Source organism: Falco naumanni, chromosome 2, assembly GCF_017639655.2.
Source record: "Falco naumanni isolate bFalNau1 chromosome 2, bFalNau1.pat, whole genome shotgun sequence".
NCBI lineage: Eukaryota > Metazoa > Chordata > Aves > Falconiformes > Falconidae > Falco > Falco naumanni.
The window spans coordinates 18,032,882-18,056,369 of NC_054055.1; the positions used below are offsets into that span (position 1 = coordinate 18,032,882).

At 40.5% G+C, this 23,488-nt stretch overlaps 1 protein-coding gene across 7 annotated transcripts in view; it reads right to left on the reverse strand.

Annotated features, from left to right (window-relative positions):
* Positions 1-417: 417 nt before the first annotated feature.
* Positions 418-23,488, reverse strand: part of SGCG (sarcoglycan gamma) — a 134,941-nt gene continuing 111,870 nt past the window's right edge. For all 7 annotated transcript variants that reach the window (XM_040583467.1, XM_040583466.1, XM_040583471.1 and 4 more), the window contains 2 exons: positions 5,776-5,899; positions 418-4,195 (listed from right to left, as the gene is read on the reverse strand). In XM_040583467.1, coding sequence (XP_040439401.1) covers positions 4,022-4,195; positions 5,776-5,899 — 298 coding nt within the window. In that variant the 3' untranslated portion in view covers positions 418-4,021. The remainder of the gene's footprint in view (positions 4,196-5,775; positions 5,900-23,488) is intronic.

Here is a 23,488-nt window from a genome sequence, read left to right on the forward strand (position 1 = left end):
ACACAGGCAGAAGTAGTAGTTCAAAAATAGTTAAATGACAGCCACAGTAGATGTTTTCATTTGAAGACTCACATTTTTGTCACATGGAAGTGTCTGTCAATGAGTTTTCCATCAAAACTGCTTATCTTTTTTTTGGTTTGCTTTCTGGGTAATTAATTCAGTAACACTGACACAATTTTTTGCTTATTTTCACCTACTACAGATGAAAACAAAGGAATTACAGATGTCCAGTGAAATCTAATTGTAAAGCATTTTCTAAATTCTGGAAAGTGGTTTTGTAGTTGGGACCAAGATTTTTGTTCATATTTTTAAATAATGTTAATTTCACATTCTTACTCTTGGGAAGATAATTGTGTTTTAAAAATGAAAACATTAATTTAAGCTGTGTTTCATTTGAACACAAAAGAAGCAGCAGACTTTTCAAAATGTATAAAGTTTATTTAAGAACTCAGTTTTCAGTTAATTTTTGCAATTCCTTTTGCATAAATCTATATGAAGATAGGCAAATGTCAATACTAAAGAACTGTGAAATAGAAACAAAGACGTTTTTGTTTGGGCAATCACCAATAAAGATTTACTACCATTTTAATATTTTTACTTTTCCACTGTGTAACAATCCCAACCAGTTACAAGACTGCTGTAAATAATTCTTTTTGAGGGAAAAAAAATATGCAAACAGTACAATTCATTATGCTGGGTAGTGGGTTTTTTCTTCTCCATTTGGATAACGCTTTTGAAAATAAACTACATGTGCGTGCTCTCACTTTCCTGTGCCATAATTTTCTGTTAATCTGTAACTATTTACTGAAGTTTGATTCAAGCAGAAGCAATAATTTTGAAATATTAAGGAGAGATGGAATGACACCCACATGGAGAAACCAGAAATTATAATTCAGTGATTTATCAACTATATTGAGATTAACAACAATTCAGATCATCGCGTCAGCTGATTACACTGTGGTAAATTTGGCATAAACTTTGTTTCTCCACTAACTGCACGTAAAAGAAAAAAATCCCAAAGATATTCTTCAGTCACAAGAAGTTGCCATCCATGCTTTAAAAAACATGCACAACTGACATAATGCAACTCCACATTTTCAGTGTCAATTTTGTAGCGTAATGGAAAGAGGAATGAAATTTAAACAACGAAGAGGGGCAAGCTGGTGATTTGGATGATGGCAGAACTGAGGACACAGCAGACCTCTTCAGTTTTTCTGTACTACTCAGAATCCACCTGTGAACTGAAGCAAGTCCAAAGGGTTTATCTCCACAAGAAAGGCAGCAGTTACTGCCGTGTCTAACTGAGAGGCCATAACGCATAGTAGTGTTGCTAGCCAGGGAACTGCACCCCGATTTTGCCAGCTGTATGCCACGGCTTTGTAAAAATGTTATCTAAAACAGAGCGACTTCAACGTAAGAAGCGGCAACAGAAGTGGCTTACAAATACCCAGTAGTTCAGGGATTAGGTTACTGTTGTGATACATGGAAAGCCTGGATTCAATCCCTTGCTTTGTATTAACTGGCAAATCACATTTGAAAAATGTGCTTCCAAAACAGAAGCTTGAAATGCACAACTGAAAATGTTGTGTTTCCATTCCCAGCAGAATAGGCAGATTGTAACTAACATACTTACTTACAGCATCTGGCTAATATTTAGGAATTAGATTAGGTGAATGAGTAGTTTGGTATGACATGGAAGTGGGCGTGTGTTCCTTGATGTCAGAAAACACAGATATGATGACAATTCAAATGCCTAAGCAGTGGCTGGATCCTCTAAGGGCTGAAGTCCCAGTTTTGCTGTTACACTACATCTGGAAAAGACAGTAGGCAGCCCTCCATGTGACTTGTAGCAGCAGTTTTTAGGTAGCTGGCACATCCAATGGAATTTGCTGTCCTTTATTTTAAGACTCATACTTTTTATCCAATGAATAACATAACTCTGCTCATAATATGGTTTGCAAAAGCTTGCACATGAAGCTGGAACCACCTAAAATGACTTTAAAGGAATGCTGAAGAGACACGTTTCTGTTGCACTCTGTCTCAGCTGAGGGCTTAGTTGAGAGAGAGGTGTAGTTGAGAGACAGTTGAGAGATATAGCTGTAGAGGCGAATATTCCTCTCTGTAGGGCCAACAGCCCTGGGCGCACACCTGGATATATATGTCTAAGCCCAGGAAAAGGGGATTTCAGAAATGGAAGATGTGTGACTTCCTACTTCTCCCTTAGGGACTATGTTAGCCATCAGAGCACTCTCCAAATAGCATGGGTGACCCTGATCCACTTGCCTCCTTTGCCTGAAGGGACCCAAAAGCTAATTTTATGCACGTCTCCTACTTTTCCTATTGAAGTTCTTCTGGTTTGCATTAATTGCTGAGGGCTCCACCCTGCTAATGAAGGACAATTTCAGTATTGCACATTAGACTCATTGGATAAATTACCAAGGCTGCCCTTGGGGCAGGAATTACCCAGGGCTTTACCACAGTAACAGTGGATACTGTTAACTGGGGGCTCTTTCTCAGCTCAGTCTTTTCTGGGTACCTGGGATCATAACTGAGCGCTGCGTTTCTTTGCTTGTCCACCAGAGCTGAAGTAGCAAGTTTAAAAACCAGCACAGTCTTAGCAGTTCTTTTGTTCTGATTCTCCTGCTTGAAGGATGATGATTCTTTCCTGTAATGGATGGACATTCTGTGTTTAAATAACAACTATGGGTTAAAATCTTTCTGCAAATAGACACCAAGGCACTATGTGATAGCAACTCCTACCTGGGTAATAATATTATTAAGTGTATACAAAATAGCATCAAAGGAGTTAAAACCCCATAACGTTTAAACAAGAGACTATTAAATCAAATCCTGCTACCCAGAGGTGTGCAAACAATTTATTTGTGTTCAGTGCAACACTGTACAGGGGAATAGGTCTGCAGTGGTGTTTCTCTACAACATCAATAAATAGTTTGGCAACTCTGGTGAGCATCTATTTTGTATCCAAAGTCCTGATGTAAAAAATAATAAAGAGTACTTTTACTCTCTCCATTTGTGATAGTCTCTCACTCTGACAGGATCAGAAATATCAGTCAACAGCTACAGATGGGAATGAAACAGTCCTCTTAATTGAATCCTGTGGGCTGCAAAAAAGGATTTTTTTTCCCACCGCCCAAACAGTTCCTTGTGTCAGACAATCTGGAGCCACATATTATTTCTCTTTTTACTCGTCCAGCTGGCAAATTGCCTTGTTGAATTAGCATGTCCTAAAATATAAAAGGGTTTCAATGAGTATGCTGGTACAGGCAGAACAACAAACTATTGCTATTATAAAATATACTAACATATTTCTCTGCTGTACAGTGAACAGATTTGAGACACAGGGGGGAGGTATAAATGACTCCTGGAGCTTTTTGTATTAGTTATTTTTATATGAATCTCAGTAATAAGCAAATCAGTATATATGTTGCCAAATTAAAATAGAAAGCTATTAGCAAATTAACACCTTTTACATAGAACTTGTACAAATACCACATTTTTCGTATCTTGTGTTATTGCAAGAACAAAATTGCATAGACCATTTGCTGGCACTTTCTGAATTCCCCAAATAATGCGTTGTCTTAGCAAATAGTTCAAGTAGTTCCCTCAATTTAATTTCACCCACTAATGCAGTAAGTGTTTACATGTAGTGAGAGAAAAAAAACATGTAGCTCAAAAATATTAACAATGACATAATAATCTGACTGAATAATAGTTCAGCAAGGAAACATATTCCTTTTATTTTTTTAATGCTCTCTGTAAGGCTGTTTTCCAAGTGTTACTGACAGAACATATAATTTGATTCAGATCATTGTTCTGAAGTTGAAATGTTATTTGTGCTCTTCTCCTTTCACCCTGTAGTCCAGAACTGTAGATAGAGATTTGTTTCCTAAACTGAAGTACTTTGTTTTTAAAATTCTGAAAATTCTGCTTTCAGCAATGCTCTTCAGCAATAATATAAAACTGAGACCAGCAAGGGGATTGTGCAGCCTCTTCTAGTGCCTCACTGGCAGACACGACTGTATTCTTGGCAAGTGGAGCCCACGCCAGCCACCGACAAGTAGAGTTTTCCGTCCGGACACACGCAGATTTCGTAGAGCCCCTGAGAAATACCAGATCCACCCCTTGTACCCTCAGGCAATTTGGGCAGTCGCACAGTTTCAGCATCGAGCAAAAGCTGCATGGGAGAAAGCATGACAAATGGGCTTGTTAGAGATGATAATGCAATAGCGTGTCACAAAATGACTTTGTCTAGGCAGTGGTTTAAGAATAGCCTCCTACTGCCTATAGAGTAGTTATACACAAAGCTGCTCTGAGACTGAGGCTCTGGGCAGGCACCAGAACGTGGGAGGGATAATCTGGTGTCCGTCCTCTTCCTTAGCAGAGACCTCTTGAAGTTCGAAAAGGACAAGTGCAAGGTCCTACATCTGGGTCAGGGAAATCCCAAGCATAGTTACAGGCCAGATGATGAGTGGATTGAAAGCAGACCTGCAGAGGACTTTGGAGTATTGGTGGATGAAAGAACAGTATGACTGGGCAATGTGCACTAGTAGCCCAGAAAGGCAATCACACCCTGGGCTGCACCAAAAGCAGTGTGACCAGCAGGTCAAGGGAGGCGATTCTCCCCCTCTACTCCGCTCTCATGAGACCCAGCTGGAGCACTGTGTTCAGCTCTGGGGCCCCCAACAGAAGACAGGCATGGACCTGTTGGAGTGGCTCCAGAGCAGGGCCACAAAGACGCTCAGAGGGCTGGAGCACCTCTCCTGTGAAGACAGGCTGAGAGAGTTGGGGTGGTTCAGCTGGGAGGAGAGAAGGTTCCAGGGACACCTTAGAGCAGCCTTCCAGCACCTAAAGGAGCCTACAGGGAAGCTGGAGCAGGACTGTCTACAAGTGCATGTAGTGACAGGACAAGGGGGAATGGCTTTAGACTGAAAGAGGGCAGATTTAGGTTAAACATTAGGAAGAAATTCTTTCCTGTGAGGGTGGTGAGGCCCTGGCACAGGTTGCCCAGAGAAGTTGTGGATGCCCCATCCAGGCTAGTTCAATGCCAGGCTGGATGGGGCTTTTGAGGAAACTGGTCCAGTGGAAGGCGTCCCTGCCCATGGCAGGGGGGTTGGAACTAGGTGGTCTTTAAGGTCTCTTCCAATCCAGACCATGCTATGATTCTATGACAAGAGTCAGAGCCCCTGCCTGCACACTGAATAGTGGGACATAGATTCTGCTGCTGCTGCTGGACCCAGGTCTGTCCTCTGTCCTGTCCCAAGTGCTGGAACATCACAGCTGTGCCACCTAGTTAAGGATGGACATACAGGCTGGTCTGGAGTTCCTCTGTGGAAGAAGTGGCATTGTACAGCTTCACAGAGGGGACAAATAGGCTGTTGTGTGTTGCGTGCTGCTGCTGCTGGGGCAGCTCTTAATGATGTCTGCAGATACCTCCCTAGTTTAACAACTCTGGGACCAAGTGTCTACCTCTGGGCTGAGGACCATGCTGGGATGCCTGGGGATCACTGTGCTAGGGGGGAGCTGAGCGCTCTCAAAGTTTTATTAGAAAACATTTCTCTAAACTAATACAACATGATGTCATTTGGTAGCAGTATTTAATATGACCCCTATGTAGAAGTCTTATTATTGGCATCATTAATTTTAATATCCTAAAATCTGAGGAATTAAGAGAACTTGAAAGAAAGACTTGAAGTCATTAGCTATATTCTGACAGCAAGATCAACCAATTATGGAAACAGAAGAGCTTGTACTCACCACACCATCACTGCTGTGTAGTTTGATATCCATCTGGGAAAGAGCTTCAATATTCCCAGCTTGTGCTTTGATATTAATTCCTCGTGGTGCATCCATGCTCAAAGATCGAGTTGGTGATTCCAGCCTGAAAACAGGAGCAGGAAATCTGAGTAGCACATTCCCATATGTTCCTTTCTTTTTGAAAAATAAGTAAATTTTGAACAAGCACTCGAAGGATCTCGCCTGAAGTCGTACAAAAGAAGCAGCTTCTTTTTTCTTCAGGCAGATTTGAAAAAGGAGGTAGCTATTTAAAAACACCAAAGTATTCAAAATGAAAAATACAGATGAATTCATAATACAAACACAAGGTATTATTTCAGAGACAACTTTATGTTATTTCAGTATAAAAGTAATGTATTCTTTAAAACTCAAACCCATTTTTTGATTCTATAGTTTGAATTTGTATTTGTTTTGACATAATAAGATATTGAAATTAATAAAAATAGTGCAGTCTGGAAGTCTTTTAATCAACAACAGTTTTGACACTGCTATCAGTCAAGATAGCAGAACCAAGATTTCACTCTGTGTGTGTGTGTTGTTTAACTAGATGGTATCTGGAAGTTAAAACCCGGTAACTTTATCTGAAATAGAAATTATGCAATAAACCAGAAAGTTGCAAACCCTACAGTGCCACAAGATGGCAGACAGGTACTGTATTAGCTGAGTAATCACCTCGCTGGGTCAGCTGTGCAGCACTAAGGATTTTTATTTTCCAAAGAGATAAGGCTTAGTTTCTTCAGAACGTTGGTATCATTTCCACAGTAAGCAGCAGGGATAGAAGTATTAATAAAAAAACATGAGAAGGAAAGAAAAAGCCTAAGCTCAGCAACAAAGTAGTGATTATATTGCTTCTTTTGACCGTCACCTAGAACCGCTTTGCCTGGAGGCACTGGGAACACTGCAGGATCAGGGTTGATACCCACTGGGTTTTGCTCCTGAATATTGGCTCACCCTCCCCAATGACACCAGCCTGAATTTTACATGATCAGCCAACATTAGCCAGATGAATATTAAGGCTAGAGAAAATGAATCAACTGGTGTCCCAGTTCACATCCATGTTACCTCTTCTATTCTGCATGTTTTCTAGAAACGTACAAAACAGTGTGGGTTCCATCCATCGTGCAGAACTCAGACATGTGCCTGGGTTCACAGGTCTGCACGTGCTCACCCGCTGTGTCTTCTGGAAATGTGGAGTGGGGGGGTCTGCGCATGCACGCACTTGCACACGCACTCCCAGCAGATGCTGTGATGGCTCCGTGCATGCTCAACAGCTGCCAGTCTGGACGAGTGGACTGTGTCCCAGCAGCTCCTTTGCCAGGTATGCACCAGGTCACGAGCCCTGACGCTGCCTGCCAATCACACGTTATAGGAATGAAATGATTTTGCACACAATCCTGATGTAGCTGTCTGTTGGGTTTCATTTACTCAGACTGCTTCAGTTCTTATTTCTTTTTGCAGTTAGCTCATTAAAACTAGAATTTAAAGAAGTCAGTTCGTGCTTGTGAGAAATTTCAGTTATATCTTAGAATACTGAAGCAGCTAAATCCAGCTGGTATCTTAAAACCTAAACCCATGATATCTGAGCACAGTCAAGCACAGCCACTGAAACTTCATTTTTTTATCCCCAAATCTGAAAATAACTCTGGCAATACTGGCCTATCACTGCTGGCCAGAGGTAGCAGACGATTCTATCTTCTTTGATCTTCAAAGGTCCCTTCCAATCCAAACCCTGTGACTCTGTGTTTCTACGATCTGCCTCTCCCCGCCATCTCCTGGGTTAGTCACCTTCAATTAGTTTAAACATCAGATTGATAATTTAAATTCCTAATGATGGATAACTGCATCATAACTCCATATTGGACATAACCCATGACTCTGAGATGGCATGAACTTCTGCCATGATTATGCTGAGTACAAGGGCACAAGTATGAGTCTGTTCTGTATCAGACATCTAATACAGCATTAGCAATCTTCATTAACTAGTGTCGGTGATTTAAGAACGTTTCTATGACTTATGGGAAATCAGTTTTTCTCTGAGTGATTTACATGGGAGGTCTGTTTCCTGGGAGTATTTTTCAGTGCACATTTGTATGCATTATAAAATAGAGAATTAATAAAAGTTTGTATTTTCTATATTTAAAATTTAATACATTTTCATAAGTTAGTGTCAAGGTAGTTGAATATAACTGTTGCCATAGTTTTAGCAAAAAGCTATAAATCTTGAAATAGCTCGTTTTTTTGTAAAGTATTTCACCTATGTAAGTAATCTATATGTAGGCATAAATTTTTATTTCTAAGCTCCACTGAACATTACAAGAAGACAGACTGGGAAAGATTTTTGAAGAGCATATCAGACCTGGATTTTGAAAAGCAATCAAACACTGGAGAAATATTTCTTACTTTATACCAAAATTAATGCTGGCAAGAAGCCTACAGACTTTGGAAGCATTTACAGATTTATGATATCACTTACATATAACTTAAATTACATGGCAGAATTACATTTGCTATATTAATCACAATCCTAAATTTCTGCTGTTTATATAAAAAAAAAAAGCAGTAAAAGTAAAATCACTGTAAAGCAAGGACTTTAAAGCCTTCTGGAACTATTGTGTGAGAGAGATTTTAGCAAAGGCCACATTCAGTAATACTAACAATGTGTATCTTCATACAGCATTCAAAGGTTCAGCGTCTCAGGTCTAGATGCACTAAAAGGGGAATGGGTACTTGGTGTAGAAATGATGTGAGAGTTGAACCTTGACTTTGAATGTCCCTTCTCAGCCCCCATTTGTTCCTGAAGACGCATGACTTCCTCAGTCCTTTAGACACTGACCATAAAGTTACCTAAAATTCTTCAGTGGTCCTGGCCCTGAGGCACTCCCAGTTTGTCACTGGTGGGCAGGTTTGGACTTCTTCTGTATGCTTAAAGGTCTGGGGACCACAGAACTGCCCTAGCAGAAGAGCTGAGTGATGGAGATACTTGTATGAACTCACAGCCTCTCAGGAAGATACGAATAGAGCACTGCAATTATCAACACTGGTGGTGTTTTAAATACATATTTATAAAGCAAAATGGGCTTCTTTTTTATCAGTATCAGTGGATCTACTTGAAACAGATGATGGGAGGAAGTTGCTCTGCACTGCAAACAGTTTGTGTCAGTCAGTCAGGAGATACACGACTATGTGCAGATAATGGCTGATAAGAAAGCTTCGGGATCTATTCCCTAGGCAATAAAAGGAGGAAGAGAGCAGGCTGGACTGAGCAAAACGTTGATGTGCGTCCCTTAAAAGTCTTGGCAAAACAATAATTTTGTTTGCTTGCAAATGCTGGAGGATGCTTGGAGACTGAGGAGACAGAAACTAATTGTCTTAAGAGTTTTATAGTGTTTGTTTGAATTTGGGCAGTAGAATGATGAAGGATTATATTGTTATCAGTCACTTTATCTTTTAAAATTACAGGCACATAAATTACATCTAACAGAATGGAGTGATGGTCTTTATCATCTAGAGGAATTAATCTATGTAATGTACTGTCCTAAATGAGACATCTGTCACAGCCTGGATCTCATTTGGGAAGATGGATTCTGTACTTAGGAGTAGCTTCTAGGTACTGGGGTAGCTGCCAGGGGTCTATTAGCAAGTGGTGTGGTGCAAAAGGAATTGATTTGGACAGCACAACATTTGATGGCAAGGACCTGACACCCCCATTATATGTGTCCTGAGGAGTATCTGGACTTGCTGTTATCTGACCCTGAAGACTGGATGCCCAGAAAGGCTGGAGCGCATTAGACATTCTCCAGGACAGCACAACCTCTGGATTAATTTGATCCAAATGTCATCCTGTTCACGTACCCCAAGCAGTTTCACAATGAGAACCGAGATGTCAGGAGCTCAGGCAGTTGGGAGATTTCCCTCAAAAGCACATTTCTAATTTGAATTAAGACACTCATGTAGGCGTATCCCTGGAATGTGAAGCAACGGAAACCATATCTAGGCCCACTTGCAGTGTAGGTAGCTTGCCTTGCTCTCCTTCACCCCAACCCCCGCAGACATGGGTGGGGGACTAGGTGGTCCCTGCTAATATTTCACAGCTCTGTCATCTGCTGGATGTCAGTCCAACAGTAGTCCACTGCAACTAAAGCAACCGATTACAAGGAAGGTAATATTTTTATCACTGTCTTCTTCCTTGCTGGTAAGATTGTTCCAGAAGCTGACTATACTGTCCTGGCTGGCTGCCATGGAAATTTGGTGCTGAGATGTGCAGAATAATTCATGAAGGACTGTGTGTGAAAGCCTTCTCAGGGAACCTGGACAGCATCCAGGCTCTGGATCTGAAACCATCCCAACAGCCTAAAGGCTTGGAGATTCCCACCTTTCCCTATAAGCATATTGCTAACTTGTGGAGATACCAGATCACCAGAAATTGCTCAGATGGCTGTTTAGGGAGGACACGAGGGGAGTGACAGCCTGCTGCAGTCATGGCAAAGAAGCAGCTGATACTGCCTGTGCATGCTGCAGGAATATTGATCTCTTCTTTCATCCTGTTCTGGCAGGAGGTGGAGGGATTCCTGGTTATTCTTGTACCACAGTGCATTAGAAGGCTGGTTTCAGTACTGCAGGAGGAGTACCAGAGTCTGCTGGAGACCAAGTGCGCTACCACAGTGTGGGGTTGCTTGACTCTGAGAGGACAGAGGAATCCGTGAATTTGGGGAATAGTTTATTCCTTCCTTCTGGCCACTTTCTGTCCTTTCCATCTGATGAGTCAGCATGTCTCCTGAATTCAATGGGGACAGAATTACTCGGTATGACTTTAGATAAAAGTTCCCTACGTGTATGCATTTCTGCCAGCACCTACTTGAGGAAGAACAGGGTTACTGTAAGTGGACTGGACAGGTAGATGGACACTGCCTCTACAACTGTGGTGCACCCAACAACTGGTGTGCCCATAAATCCACACAGCTAACTCTTCCCCCACTTCCCCCTTGATTTTTGGTTAAAACAGGCTGATCAATTTTACCATCCAGAGAAGACTTTATGAAATGTAAGCCTGGCACTTCAGTGTTAAAGGAATGGTAAAGAATTTAGCATTGTATAGTGTATTAAGTATTTGAGTTAAATATGTTCTTGCATCAGTAAAAGAGAAACACCTATGTATTTTGGCCCCAACTCAGCTTTAAGTAAAAAAGAAAAGGGCCCTTGCACACAGGAGAAAGTGTCAAATACAGTGGATTCGATTTATTTTACTTTAGATCATATTATTTCACAGCATTACGTTTGTTTAGATCATTAACCAGATATTGGTCTGGTGTTCACCTGTAGGGTGGGTTCTTTTTTGTGAAGCCCTTTTAAACACTGGAAGAACACAAGGTGGGGTTCAGGCAAATCCTCAGTGCTGCCTAGTTCGTAATGTCTTTTTATTACAAGTTTTTCACAAAGCTTTCTGGTATTGATTTTTATGAAAGTTCATAAAATATAGTAATCTATCACTTCCACTTCTCTAATATGCTCAGTCTTTCTCCCATAGTGGTTTAGTACAATCAAAGTAAAAGGATCCACACAAAAAAATACTCTCTCTCTCTCTCTCTCTATATATATATATATATAAAGGTTTGATTTGAAAAGAAAGTCGTATGAGGGAGCAGAAGACAATGAAAGATCCCATGCCCCTTGCTGCTTTGTAGGACTGAAGATGCAGCTTCACTCTTGTTTCTAGGCATCGATAGGGGAGCATGCATGGGAAATACAGTATCAGAGAAAAGATTGAAGACTATGAAGAAAAAAGAGGAGATATAGAAAATGAAACTCAGAAGAGCTGAAGCTGGAATAATGGTACTTGCTCAATGGGTGTGTATTTCAATATTGTTCTCGTTTCCCTTGAACTTCCATGAAGATGCTACAGTAAAACATGATGACCACATAAGGATGTCTCCTACTTTTCTGAGTAAACAACTGTTTGACGCGCCTCTCCGTAAACGATCTCCATGACTTCTCAGAGTTAGAAAACATTTGAAAAAAATTCAGTGCTTTGACTATACTGTTCCAAGGCCAAATAAAGCCAGTACAGTGAGTCCAATAAGGTTGGCAGTTACGGCACAGAAGATCTGATCCTGCAAGCCTGCATTCCTGTGAAAGTAAGCACTGTGTGACTCCACTTGTACATGTGTACTTGTAAGACTGGGTTAATCTTTTCCTGAGATTATGAATATATGTAACTTTTCATTCCTACTTTATTTTCCTAGAATTGTAGAATAGTTAGGGTTGGAAGTGACCTTTAAAGGTCATCTAGTCCACTGCCCCTGTCATGAACAGGGACATCTTTTATCCCTCCTGACAGGAGCAGCTGAGGGAACTGGGGTTGTTTAGTCTGGAGAAAATGAGGCTCAGGGGGGACCTTATTGCTCTCTACAACTACCTGAAAGGAGGTTGTAGGCAGATGGAGGTCGGTCTCTTTTTCCCAGGTAAGAAGTGACAGGAAACAGCCTCAAGTTGACCAGGGCAGGTTTAGATTGGGTATTCCTTCATGGAAAGGGTAGTGAAGCATTGGAACAGGCTGCCCAGGGAGATGGTGGAATCGCTATCCCTGGAAGCGTTCAAAAAATGTGTAGTTGCTTAGAGGCATGGTTTAGTGGTGGACTTGACAGTCCTGGATTAACAGCTGGAATTGATGATCTCAAAGGTCTTTTCCAGCCTAAATGGTTGTATAGTTCTATGTTCTTCAACTAGACCAGGCTACTCAGAGCCCATCCAACCTGGCCTTGAATGTTTTCAGGGATGGGGCATCTACCACCTGTTCAAGTATTTTACCACACTCATCGTAAAAAAATTTCTTCCTTATGTCTAGTCCAAATCTTTTAGTTTAAAACCATTACCCCTTGTCCTATTGCAACAGGTCCTGCTAAAATGTTCGTCCCCATCTTTTTACCAGCTCCTTTTAGGTGCTGAAGGGCCACAAGCAGGTCTCCTCAGAGCCTTCTCTTCTCCAGGCTGAACGACTCACAACTGTCTCGGCCTGTCTTCACAGGAGAAGTGCTCCATCCCTCTGATAATTTTTGGGGCCCTCCTCTGGACCTGCTCCTACAGGTCCATGTCTTTCATGTGCTGAGCACTCCAGAGCTGAACACAGCTCTCCTGGTAAGGTCTTAGGAGAGCAGAGAGTAGAGGGGGAGAGTCACCTCCCTTGACCTGCTGGCCACACTTCTTTTGATGGCACCCAGGATATGGTTGGCCTTCTGGGCTGTGACCACATGCCAGCTTTTCAACTAGCAGTATCCCCAGGCCCTTCTGCACTGGGCTGCTCTCAATCCCTTCATTCCCCAGCCTGCTCTGACCCAGGTACAGGACCTTGCACTTGTCCTTGTTGAACCTCATGAAATTCACTTGGGCTCACTTCTTGAACTTCTCCAGGTCCCTCTGGATGGCATCCCATCCCTCAGGCATGTCAACTGCACCACTCAGCTTGGTATCATCTGCAAACTTGTTGAGGGTGCACTTAGCCCACTATGTCGTTGATGAAGATATTAAAGAGAACTGGTCCCCGTATGGGTCCCCGAGAGACACCACTTGTCACCGATCTCCATCTGGACATTGAGCTGTTGACCATTACCCTCTGGATGTGACCCAACCAATTCCTCATCCACTGAACAGTCCACCCATCAAATCTGTCTCTCTCCAATCTAGAGCAAAGGATGTTGTGGGGAAACCACGTCCAAAGCCTCGCAGAAGCCCAGACAGATGACAGCCATAGCTCCTCCCTTGTCCACTGATGTAGCCACTCCATCATAGAAGGCCACTAGCTTGGTCAGGCAGGACTTGCCCTTGGTGAAGTCATGTTGGCTGTCTTCAGTCAGGTTCCTGTCCTCTATGTGCCTCAGCATAGCTTCTAGAAGGATCTCATCCATGATCTTCCCAGCCACAGAGGTGAGGCTGACAGGTCAGTAGTTCCCATGGTCCTCCTTTCTACCATTTTTCCAGTCACAAGGGACATCATCTGACTGCTGTGACTTTTCAAATATCATGGAGAATGGCTTGGCAGCTACAACAGCCAGCTCCCTCAGGACTCCGGGACACATCTCATCATGTCTCTTAAACTTACAGATGGTCAGGTTTCTTTTCTTGAAGGAAACAAGAGTTAGGGGAGCAATGGCTACGGGTCTTATTACAGTCTATAAAGACACAGAAGCATTGAGGTTGCATAGGGGACAGCCTGTGAAAATGGGGCATAGAGCACAGATGCTGCTGGCACGTAACCAAAACAGCTTTTTCACATTAAGGAAGAAACCTTCTGATGCCTCTGGTGTACAGAAAAGGAGTCTTGCCGTGAATGCCTGCCCTCGAGTTCAAGTCTGACTTTGGAAAGGTGAAAGGGGAACTGAAATTAAATTAGGAAGGGATTGGAGGTTGTGGAGCAGAGGAAGAATAGGAAAGGTAAGAAACGAAGGAAAAAAGGCCCCAACCCACAAGCATAAAAGCAGGAAAAGGCAAATCTTTAACCTGTCAAGGAATTAATGTCGTGAAAGTCAAAAAAGCAACCTAGAGGACTCTGTGGGCTTAATTGGCCTTGGTTCTCCGGAGGCGTCTGCTTTCAGACCTGCTTTTGGAATGCATGTTAACCTTTAAAAGGCAATAGGAGTATATTGGCTTTTCATTTAGTCTGAAAGCAGTCTAATTCACCAGCAACATCGCTAGACCTTGTAAGAGAGTAAGCCATAGGCAGAGCATGCACTAGTTACACAGGAAAAAGAGATTGTTGTGAAACCCGGAATTTCAAACCATGTTCTCTCTTTATGAGGAAGCTGGATTCCCGTTGACACAAGCTGAGCAAAACTAAGCTGGAATTGTAGAGGGGGACAGTGAGCAGCAGGCACACACCATTGCTGGCCAATTCCCACTCATATTCACTTATTTCCCAGCAGCTTGCTGTTTTGAGGTCAGGCAAGTGGGGAGCGCGATCAGGATGGAGCAAGAAGAATATGATTACCTAAAGCTACGGATCTTGGTCTTCTGCCTTCTGGCTTTTGGTTGTTTGCCAGCAAGTCCAAAGGAAAAGAAGGACAAAACAACAGGGCCGAGACCTCAATCTTGGTATATGCCTAATTTCTGTTTTGTTTTGTAAAATTATTTTCTTTGGAATGGCTCCTAAAATTAGATCTTCTTGCAAACAGGAAAGATGAGTTTCACAGCATGTTCCAACAACCCTGTATATCTTAAGGACATGGAAGTATTAGTATTCAACAGTAAACTCTTGAAAGCTCTTATTGAATGTCAAAAAATACAAAACAGTAATGACTCATTAAATCTTCTTCCCTGATCAGTTTCTGCACAGTAATGGAAACACAGCAGTTGCTTAGTCAAGCCTTGGCACAAAATTCTGGTTTGACATACCTACTGTAAATCTTTCAAAAGCTGACTGATTTTTCTTTCTAAAGTATCCCATGTTGCATCACAAGTACTGAAATTCCTCATTTAAAGGTGGAATAATTGCTTCCTACCCGGATGACGCTGTCTTCCATATTTCTTCCGTGCACTTGGATGCTCTGAGTTTCACTGAGTTAAACTAAATGAACTATAATGAAAAAAATTGAAAAACAGCATCTATTTTCCCCTGTCAAGTCCATTACTTGGTCAATGGTTATATTACATCATCCCAATTTTTGTAGCTTAGTTCAAGGACCCCATTTTCAAAGGGTTATTGCTCCTGGGAGTTGCCTGCATTAGGACACATACTCCATTTCAGTAAGGCTAATGTCAATACCTACATCTCCCTTAACTGAATCTCAAGTTAGTCTATTATTTATGTGACTATAAAATATAATATGCAAACCAGTATGGTTTTAATGAATCAAAATGAATTAAAAAAAATTATTTAGAATGAAAAAATAACTTTTATGCACTTTCTTCCAAGTGCATCTGGCTATTTCTTTGTAGACAAATTTAGAGGAAAACTTATAGCAGCACAAGATACAGCTTAATATTAGAACTGTACTTTCAACTTAAGCATGCCAAGGCTAATACCTCTCAAAAATGAAGTTTCTCTGCCAGTAATAAAAAACATCACCATCATCTTGCGAAAATAAAGAAAAGTTGTCTGATAATATCATAAGAAAACAGTGCACAAATTAATCCAGAGACACATACTATGAGGGTGACTGTTTAAGAGGCAAGTATACATACATAGGAACTGCATTAAAGAAAAATTAATTGGATGGAATGAAGCAGTTGTACATAAAGCACCCCATTTATCGAGTAATTATGAAGCTTTTCTAAAAACATCTTCAGTGGCACCATGTTGCAATTTGGAGACTGTAAAATAATGGAGTAATTAGTTGTAATTTGATTTTAAAATTAACTTTTTTTCTTGACTCTCTTCTGCTTATTGCTTAAATACATTAATGAAAATGTCACTTTGGAAGGTCTATCATTTTGTCTCAAACCACTTGGGAATGTCTCAAAATGGGCTGGGCTTCGCTGGCAGTTTGTAACATCTCTAACCTCTAAAAAATAAGTCGCAAATGCACATTGTAATGCATGGAAACATCCTGAACACTTCAACACAGCAGAGCTACTCTGAAATAATTACTCGAGGATGTGGTAGGGTCTGTTTTTGCTGGCAACATTCTTTCTTGGGACAATAATGTTCTTGACATTTACATACATACATATACTGACAGTCCTAATGTGTGAAGCACTAGCAGTTGTTACAAGAGGGCTACTAACAGAAGTATGGGACTTTTGTATGGCATGTGTAAAACTGCTGCAGGATTTTTTCTTTTTAAAAATAATTCCTTTTGGAAAAATAAAAATATGATTAAGTATTTTTTTCTGATATCAATAAGGTGTGAAGTGTTAATAAGGTATAGTTAGCTTAAAAATTAAACTCTCAAATCTATAACACATTCTGTATGATCAAGGAAATATCTTTTTAAAAGATGCTTACATTTATAGCTAAATTTTCTGGAGGGCACAAAGTTTATTGGATTCCCCTCCCAGATATCTGCACTGGTAAGGGATAGGAGCACTTCATTACCTGACCACTTCATGGTTGAGTTCTCAGTTGTGGAGGTGAAAAAAAGCCCACTGAACCACTTTCCTATTTCCCCTTCTGTCAACTCTCAGGAAGGAGCTGTCATCATAAGTGACACAGCTGGTCTTACTGTGCTTGGCTGGAATGAACAGGAGTCACAGTGAAAGGATAAAATCCCATTGATGCCAATGGAGTCAATATTTCATGAAGAGCCACTTGGTGGTGGAATGGAGAAACCAAGAAGTCAGATCATAAATACTCACTAGCCTCAACTAAGCATAGCTCACCTACAGGGAATGAATTTTCTGAAGATAAAACAGTCTTAAAATGACCTTAAAGAATCCTGAGCCGCTGCAGTAATGGGTTCTTAGACTTTTTGTGTGTTTTACATTAGATGATCACTGGATAGAAAAAAAAATAATCATAATTAGATTCTGTGGATATATTTATTTGTCCATAGATAAAGGTATCAATTTATCCATGTATAATCCTGTATTTAAATTATTTTATCCACAAACTTACTACAGTCTTGTATCTCAGCTTGGATAGTGAGTTGGGTTTCTTACTTGTTCACTGCTGAATCTGAGTGCCTAAATTTCAAGTATTACAACTTCAGAACCGAAGAATCCAAGAAACCAACCAGGACTGTGTTCCTTTAATGACTTCTTTGTTAAGAACTCCATGAAAGAAAAGCACAAACAATATAAGGTTTTTATCCTCTCTTATGCCTCAGGCTGTGGGCAATCTGATGATCCAAGATTAGAAGAAAAGAGAGATTGTGCTGTTTTCCTGATACAAATGTGCCGGTTTTTAAGCTTTAAGAAAGAAGTTAAATTACAAAATTTAATGGAATGGTGCAGAGCAGTACAGAAAAATCAGAAAAACCCTCAGAACAAGAATTGCTGGAGTCAATGGTACAACTGTAAAGGATAGTATACATGTGAATACAAGGATGGAAGGCTGACGCACAATTATTAGAACTAGTACAAAAAAGTCTGAATTTGATGCAGAAACTATGCAGAAGGTTTTGAAGAAAGAAGAGAGTCAGAAAATTGATAGCAATGAAAACATCAAGACTGTACTTTGAAATTCTCAAAGTCTTTAGTGAGTATAAGACAGCTATGGATTTTTACGAACTTATAAGGAAAAAACACTTCTTTTAGGTAAATATGATGGCGTCATGACTTTCCTGAAAGGATAAAGTTCTAGCATGGCCAGGGCCTCCAAGCTAATTACTAGCCTGGAAGCACTCATTACCTTGTGCCTGATATCAAACAAGAGCCAGTAATTGGCAGCATTTGCTAATCCTAGTTACAAGGTTATATAAACTATGATTAACAATTTAGATGAATTTATGGAATATAGGGTTACAAGTGAAAAGCTTTACTCTGGGATTTGATCATCTCCCAGCACACTGCGTGGCCTTGTTTCTTATGATGAATTTTCATTCCTTCAGAGCTTAACCAAACATGGCATAGTCGATAAGTGCACGGTTCCTCAAAAAAAAAAAAAAAAAAAAAAAAAAAAAAGTAGTTGCCTATACTAAGGAGTACAGGTGATCCCCCGTGCACTCTTCAAAATGAACAGAGAGAAACAGGCAGTGCTAGGACATAATTACTCTGATCAGTTTTAGAGGTCTTATGGCTTAGTGGTGATCTCTGTGCACAAGCACAATTACAAAGCCTGATCTGAATAACAGATGTTTTCAGTTCCCAAGGTTTTGTTAACAGAACTTGTTTTATGTAAGCGATATAAAAGAAATGTTCAAAGTTCTAAGACAAACACGCTTACATGTTCTCTTAAAAAGAGAATTAAACAGTAGCCAGTTTTATTGGTACTCTGAAAAGACTATGAGATTTAAAACATTTATAACCTACTCAGAAACACAGCAGATACGATTATTACAGTGTAGTTACCTGTTTACTAGTTCTCCATCCATCTTAAATATTAAGGTGTTTTTGCCTGTTTGTCCACTGTCACTCAATACAGTTGTTGAAGGAATGAAAACTAAAGATCGGAACTGAGATATGATTAAAATAGAAGCTTCTCTCAAGACTGACAGTTGTGATAAAGATGGTAAGCAGAGCTAATTCAAAAGAGGTCTCTGTGATGACCTCAATTTTATGATGTGCTGACTCTCCAGGTAATTAAAAATGGCCAAAGCTCCTCTGAATCTGATTGAATCTGGCACATCACAGATGTTTCCAACACGGCCATCTTTTTCAAACGACTTTAATGATATTACAAAATAACTTACTGTATTATAAAATTTTACTGTCATATAATAACAGTATTTGCATCACTGTTGTAAAAAATCTGGTTAGTATTTTCATAAAATTACCCTCCAGGTTAAAATTTGCCATGCCTTTCTTTTATATATCTCAGGCTAATTTTTCTTTAATATGCAGAGGCACAGAAAGATTTCAAGCTAACTGGAATTTTTCGGTACATGCTGTTCATAGTGTCCACTTGTCCTGCATGAAAAGAAACACTCAAGTTAAGAGGGCTTTGCTGACAAGCAGGTCATACCCCTCCCCTCTGGTGATTCATTAGTACAGTGGCTGAACGCGCCAGATTCCTCACAACTGAAGTATCACAACTGCACACACAGGCTGAGGGACAGGAAAAAAAGTGTGAGTAGTGACAGTGCACATGTACAATATATCTTGGAAGAATTACTGTTGTTAGGAAATCCCTTTTTTCTTCCAGTGTTTGCCACGTGCACGTCCTTATGGGGGGTGACTCCTGTTTCATGCCTCCCCCGCCAGCTCCGTTGATATACGTGCAGGCAGGCGAAAGATAATGTAAGGGATGCTCTACCCAGCTCAGCATTACATCTTAGACCAGTGACAGCACAATCATAGACGTACAAATAGAGCTCCAGGCGGTCATCTGCAAGGTGTCTATAACTGTGACAATCATTAAAGAAGTTTTCACAGCAGCTTGCGCTCTGGTAGAGTATGCTGTAATCACTGATGACAAGTTCACTTTAGCAATCTCACTGAGCAGTCTGACATTGGCAGGTACTCAGTTCAACAGCGTAGGTGTAGAAATCATTGCGAGTTTGCTCTTTGCACTTCTGACATAAGCAGCCACAGAAAATACATAAATGACTGCCCCATACAGGCAGCAGAAGTAACTCCTATTGATTTTAATGTGTTCAGTGACATCTCTGAAAAACTGAGGCTTTAGGAAGAGTATCAGCCACCTGACTGGCTTAAGTCACTTATGACAGTGGGCAGAAACCTGGCCAGTGTTCAGGGAGACCTTACCCGGCAAAAAGGACACTGACATCAGTGCATGGATCTCCCCTCCTCCTGTTATGGAGGTATCTCTCTGTTGCTCACCAGTTTCAGAGGCCAGCAGTCCTCTGCAACAGGACACATGCTGTAGGTGCTCAGGAGAGCAGCTCTGACTGCCAATACATCCATGTGCAAACAGGCTTACTAGGAGACCCGAGTCTCTGTTCCCACTGGACACCAAGTGTCCCTCCTACCTCAGGAGCGAAACCCCTTCCGTGAGAGCAGTACAGAGTCCCTCTGAAGACTCAGAATGAGAGAAGGCAGGATGACCTCATCTGCAGAGGTAAGTCTATCTCCTGTGGTCATATGGTCCATAGGTAAGACGATATCTATGCCCTGCAGGTTTGTAACTAAATTGCAATGAACAAGATTTTGCAAGAAAATAGGTCCACACAAATAGCTCATAACGTAAGACAGGGAAAAGAGATTGTGCTTGGAAAATTCTTTTTGCTTTAGGATTAATATTCTCAAGTAAAATCACTGCTCAAAAGACCAGATGTGAAGCAGTACCCAAACCTTTGCTAATAAGGTATTTTTAAATACCTGAGTGAGAAATGCTTCTGAAAAGGTGATAAACATGATGCCCTGTATCATCTGATCCTTCTAAACTATGCCTTTTCACAGATTTGAAAAGATTTGAGTCCATCAGATGAATGGAAAGAAATTTGTTAAGCTTCTAAAAAAAAGTATTTGATGATGTTCTTAGTTAACCTGAATACAGTAAGGTACATGAGTGCAAATTTATATCTAGCAAATTAATGCCAGGGCTCATAGAACTGCATTGAAGTAGAAATATCTCACTAGTCAGGGAGCAGAGATGCTTTACAAACACTGAATCATAACTGCAGACTTACTTTTCCATTACATAATTCATTCTCTTCTGACTGGGCTTTTGATTTGCATAATGAATGCAAATAAAAATCACTGTACTTCAGCTAGACGGTATTTTCAGGCAATTAGCATGTAAGCATTAGTATTACTAGTATGATTAAGCAATGATCTAGCAATTATTTTTATCCTGGTTGCCTTTTATACATCTATTTCTAGATTTCCTTCATAATTCTTATGCATAGGGCCATAAAACCCCACAACTTCAGTTTCCAGCCCTTCTGTCTTATTACAGTTTAACCCTACCAAACACTTCAAAAGAAAATCATATTATCAATGGAGAATGGAAAGGATGAAAGTAAGCCTTCATAAAGAATCAGAGAGAAGTAGAAGCCATAAGAAAAGTTGAGTTATTGCATGCTACAGAAGAGAAGTGAAAAATAAAGACGATATACTTATTCTGAATACATAGATAGGGAGGTCTACCAGCAACCCATCAGTACAGTAACCTACCTCAACCAAATACCTAGCAGGCAATGATCTGAGGGCATAATTATACAATATTCTATAACATTAAGTCAAAAGCTAGAAAATACATTCTGGTATGTTTTTAAGTGCCGGGCATAGGTATTTTATTAAAATATGAAGCAATGCTTCTGAAATTATATATTTAAGGTTTTTGTGAATGCCAATATCATGCATTTGTTTAAAATACATGTTTCCCTGGGAAATACTGAAAGCTTTTCAGAATATACCCATAAGCTGTTAAATACACCCATATATACACACACACACATCTAAAATCATACTCTGACAAAAGCTGACTCTCTGAAACAGTGACATCATTCCTGCTATAGTGCTTTTCAGATCCAAGAAGGGTGGAATGATGTGGGCCACTTTGGAACACGGATGTAAACTCTCAGTTGAAGTACTGGCAAAATACCACAAACGGTACTAAAAGTGATTTCCCACAGGATCTGTGCTCAGAAGGCACAGTGCTGGCTGTCAGACATCCATATACAGCAAATATGAGAACGAAGCCAGTACTCATTCATGAGCGTTATATTCATTATGCAGGGTATACAGTTAGTTAATAAATGGAAAGATGACGCATCTGTAAGCACATTTCTCTAAATCTGGGAAATGCGAATGCTCAGTTCAGAAACATTCTTCTGAGACTGAAGAGGTTTGCTCATCCGTTGTTTTCCCTTAGAAAACTGTAAGCCATGTGGATCACAGAAGTGAACAGTATCGAAATGACAAAACCATGTATGAATTGTGTGTTTTTCAGGGATATAAAATACAGGAGGAATAGAATAATATGCTAAATAATATTCTAAAGTGCTATAAATTATCAGAAAACCATGTTGCCATCAGACTGGAAATAGGTCTAAACTGAAAACCAGTGTCTCTTATAGAGACTGTTACTTGGTAACTGGGGATATAAAAGGGTACGTGTGCTGTCATGAAACTCCAGATAATATCAGAAGAGGTTACTTCCAGTACCTAATATGGAACCTGGGGAGAAGCTGGCTTTTACGGAATTGGTATGAATATCGCTGTCTACAGCAGCCAGTTCCATTAGTTGCCGTTACAGATTTCCCACCTACATTTTGAGTCACAAGAGACACCTGAAAACAAGCTTCTATAATTCAGTTTGAATTCCTTCTTTTGGAAAGCAAGGTACCTGTTTTCATTAAAACTTTGCCATGATCCAGTCAGAGGTGGCAGCTAAACTTTACAAAATCCCCAGAAGATCTGACCAAGGCAAGTTCCCATCATGCCAAATGCACATCCAAGTACAATAGCTGTGGCCACTTTCATGAAGAACCGTGGAAAAGGTAACGCTTTCTAACTTTTTAGAATATTCTAAATAATATATATATATAACATATTCTAATAGATGCTTTAATATGTATAATGCTATGTTACATACAATACAATCCTATTGATTCTGCTATTCAGCAAGGAGTTTTGAAGCATCCATCCCCTCCTCATCTTGAGGGGAATGAAAAGTGTATCCGTTATCTCTATTTACCAGACTACAAAATAGTTCAGCAGGAGTAAAAAGCTGTACTGGGGCAAAGTCTCTGTTGAATGTCAGTCTTTGCACAACCGAGTAATCCGGCAAGAAACAGCAAACAGAGAGCAGATAACCTAGTGGTCAGGACATTCATCTGGTTCTTCCTCCAGGATTACTTTTTAAATCCTAACTGGACCCCCCTGGTCTCCTCCTACTCTTGGCTGAATGCCCTAAGCACAGGAATAACTTGTGCTTCCTCTTGCTTGCTCTCCTGAGGTCCTGTGACGACACCGATGAACAGGTTCAGCCAAAGGAGAGGGAATGTGACCCAGTAGGTCGGCACTTGCTGTCACAAAGGCACTCCTGCACCTAGCAGCTGCGTAGGCACCTGACTGTATCAGGCAACTGAACTGCACAGAAAAGTAGGAGTCCAGACGTACTTCTGTTCTAACTAATTACAACTTGCTAATTTTAACCAGGTACCCCCTCAGTAGTGTTTGT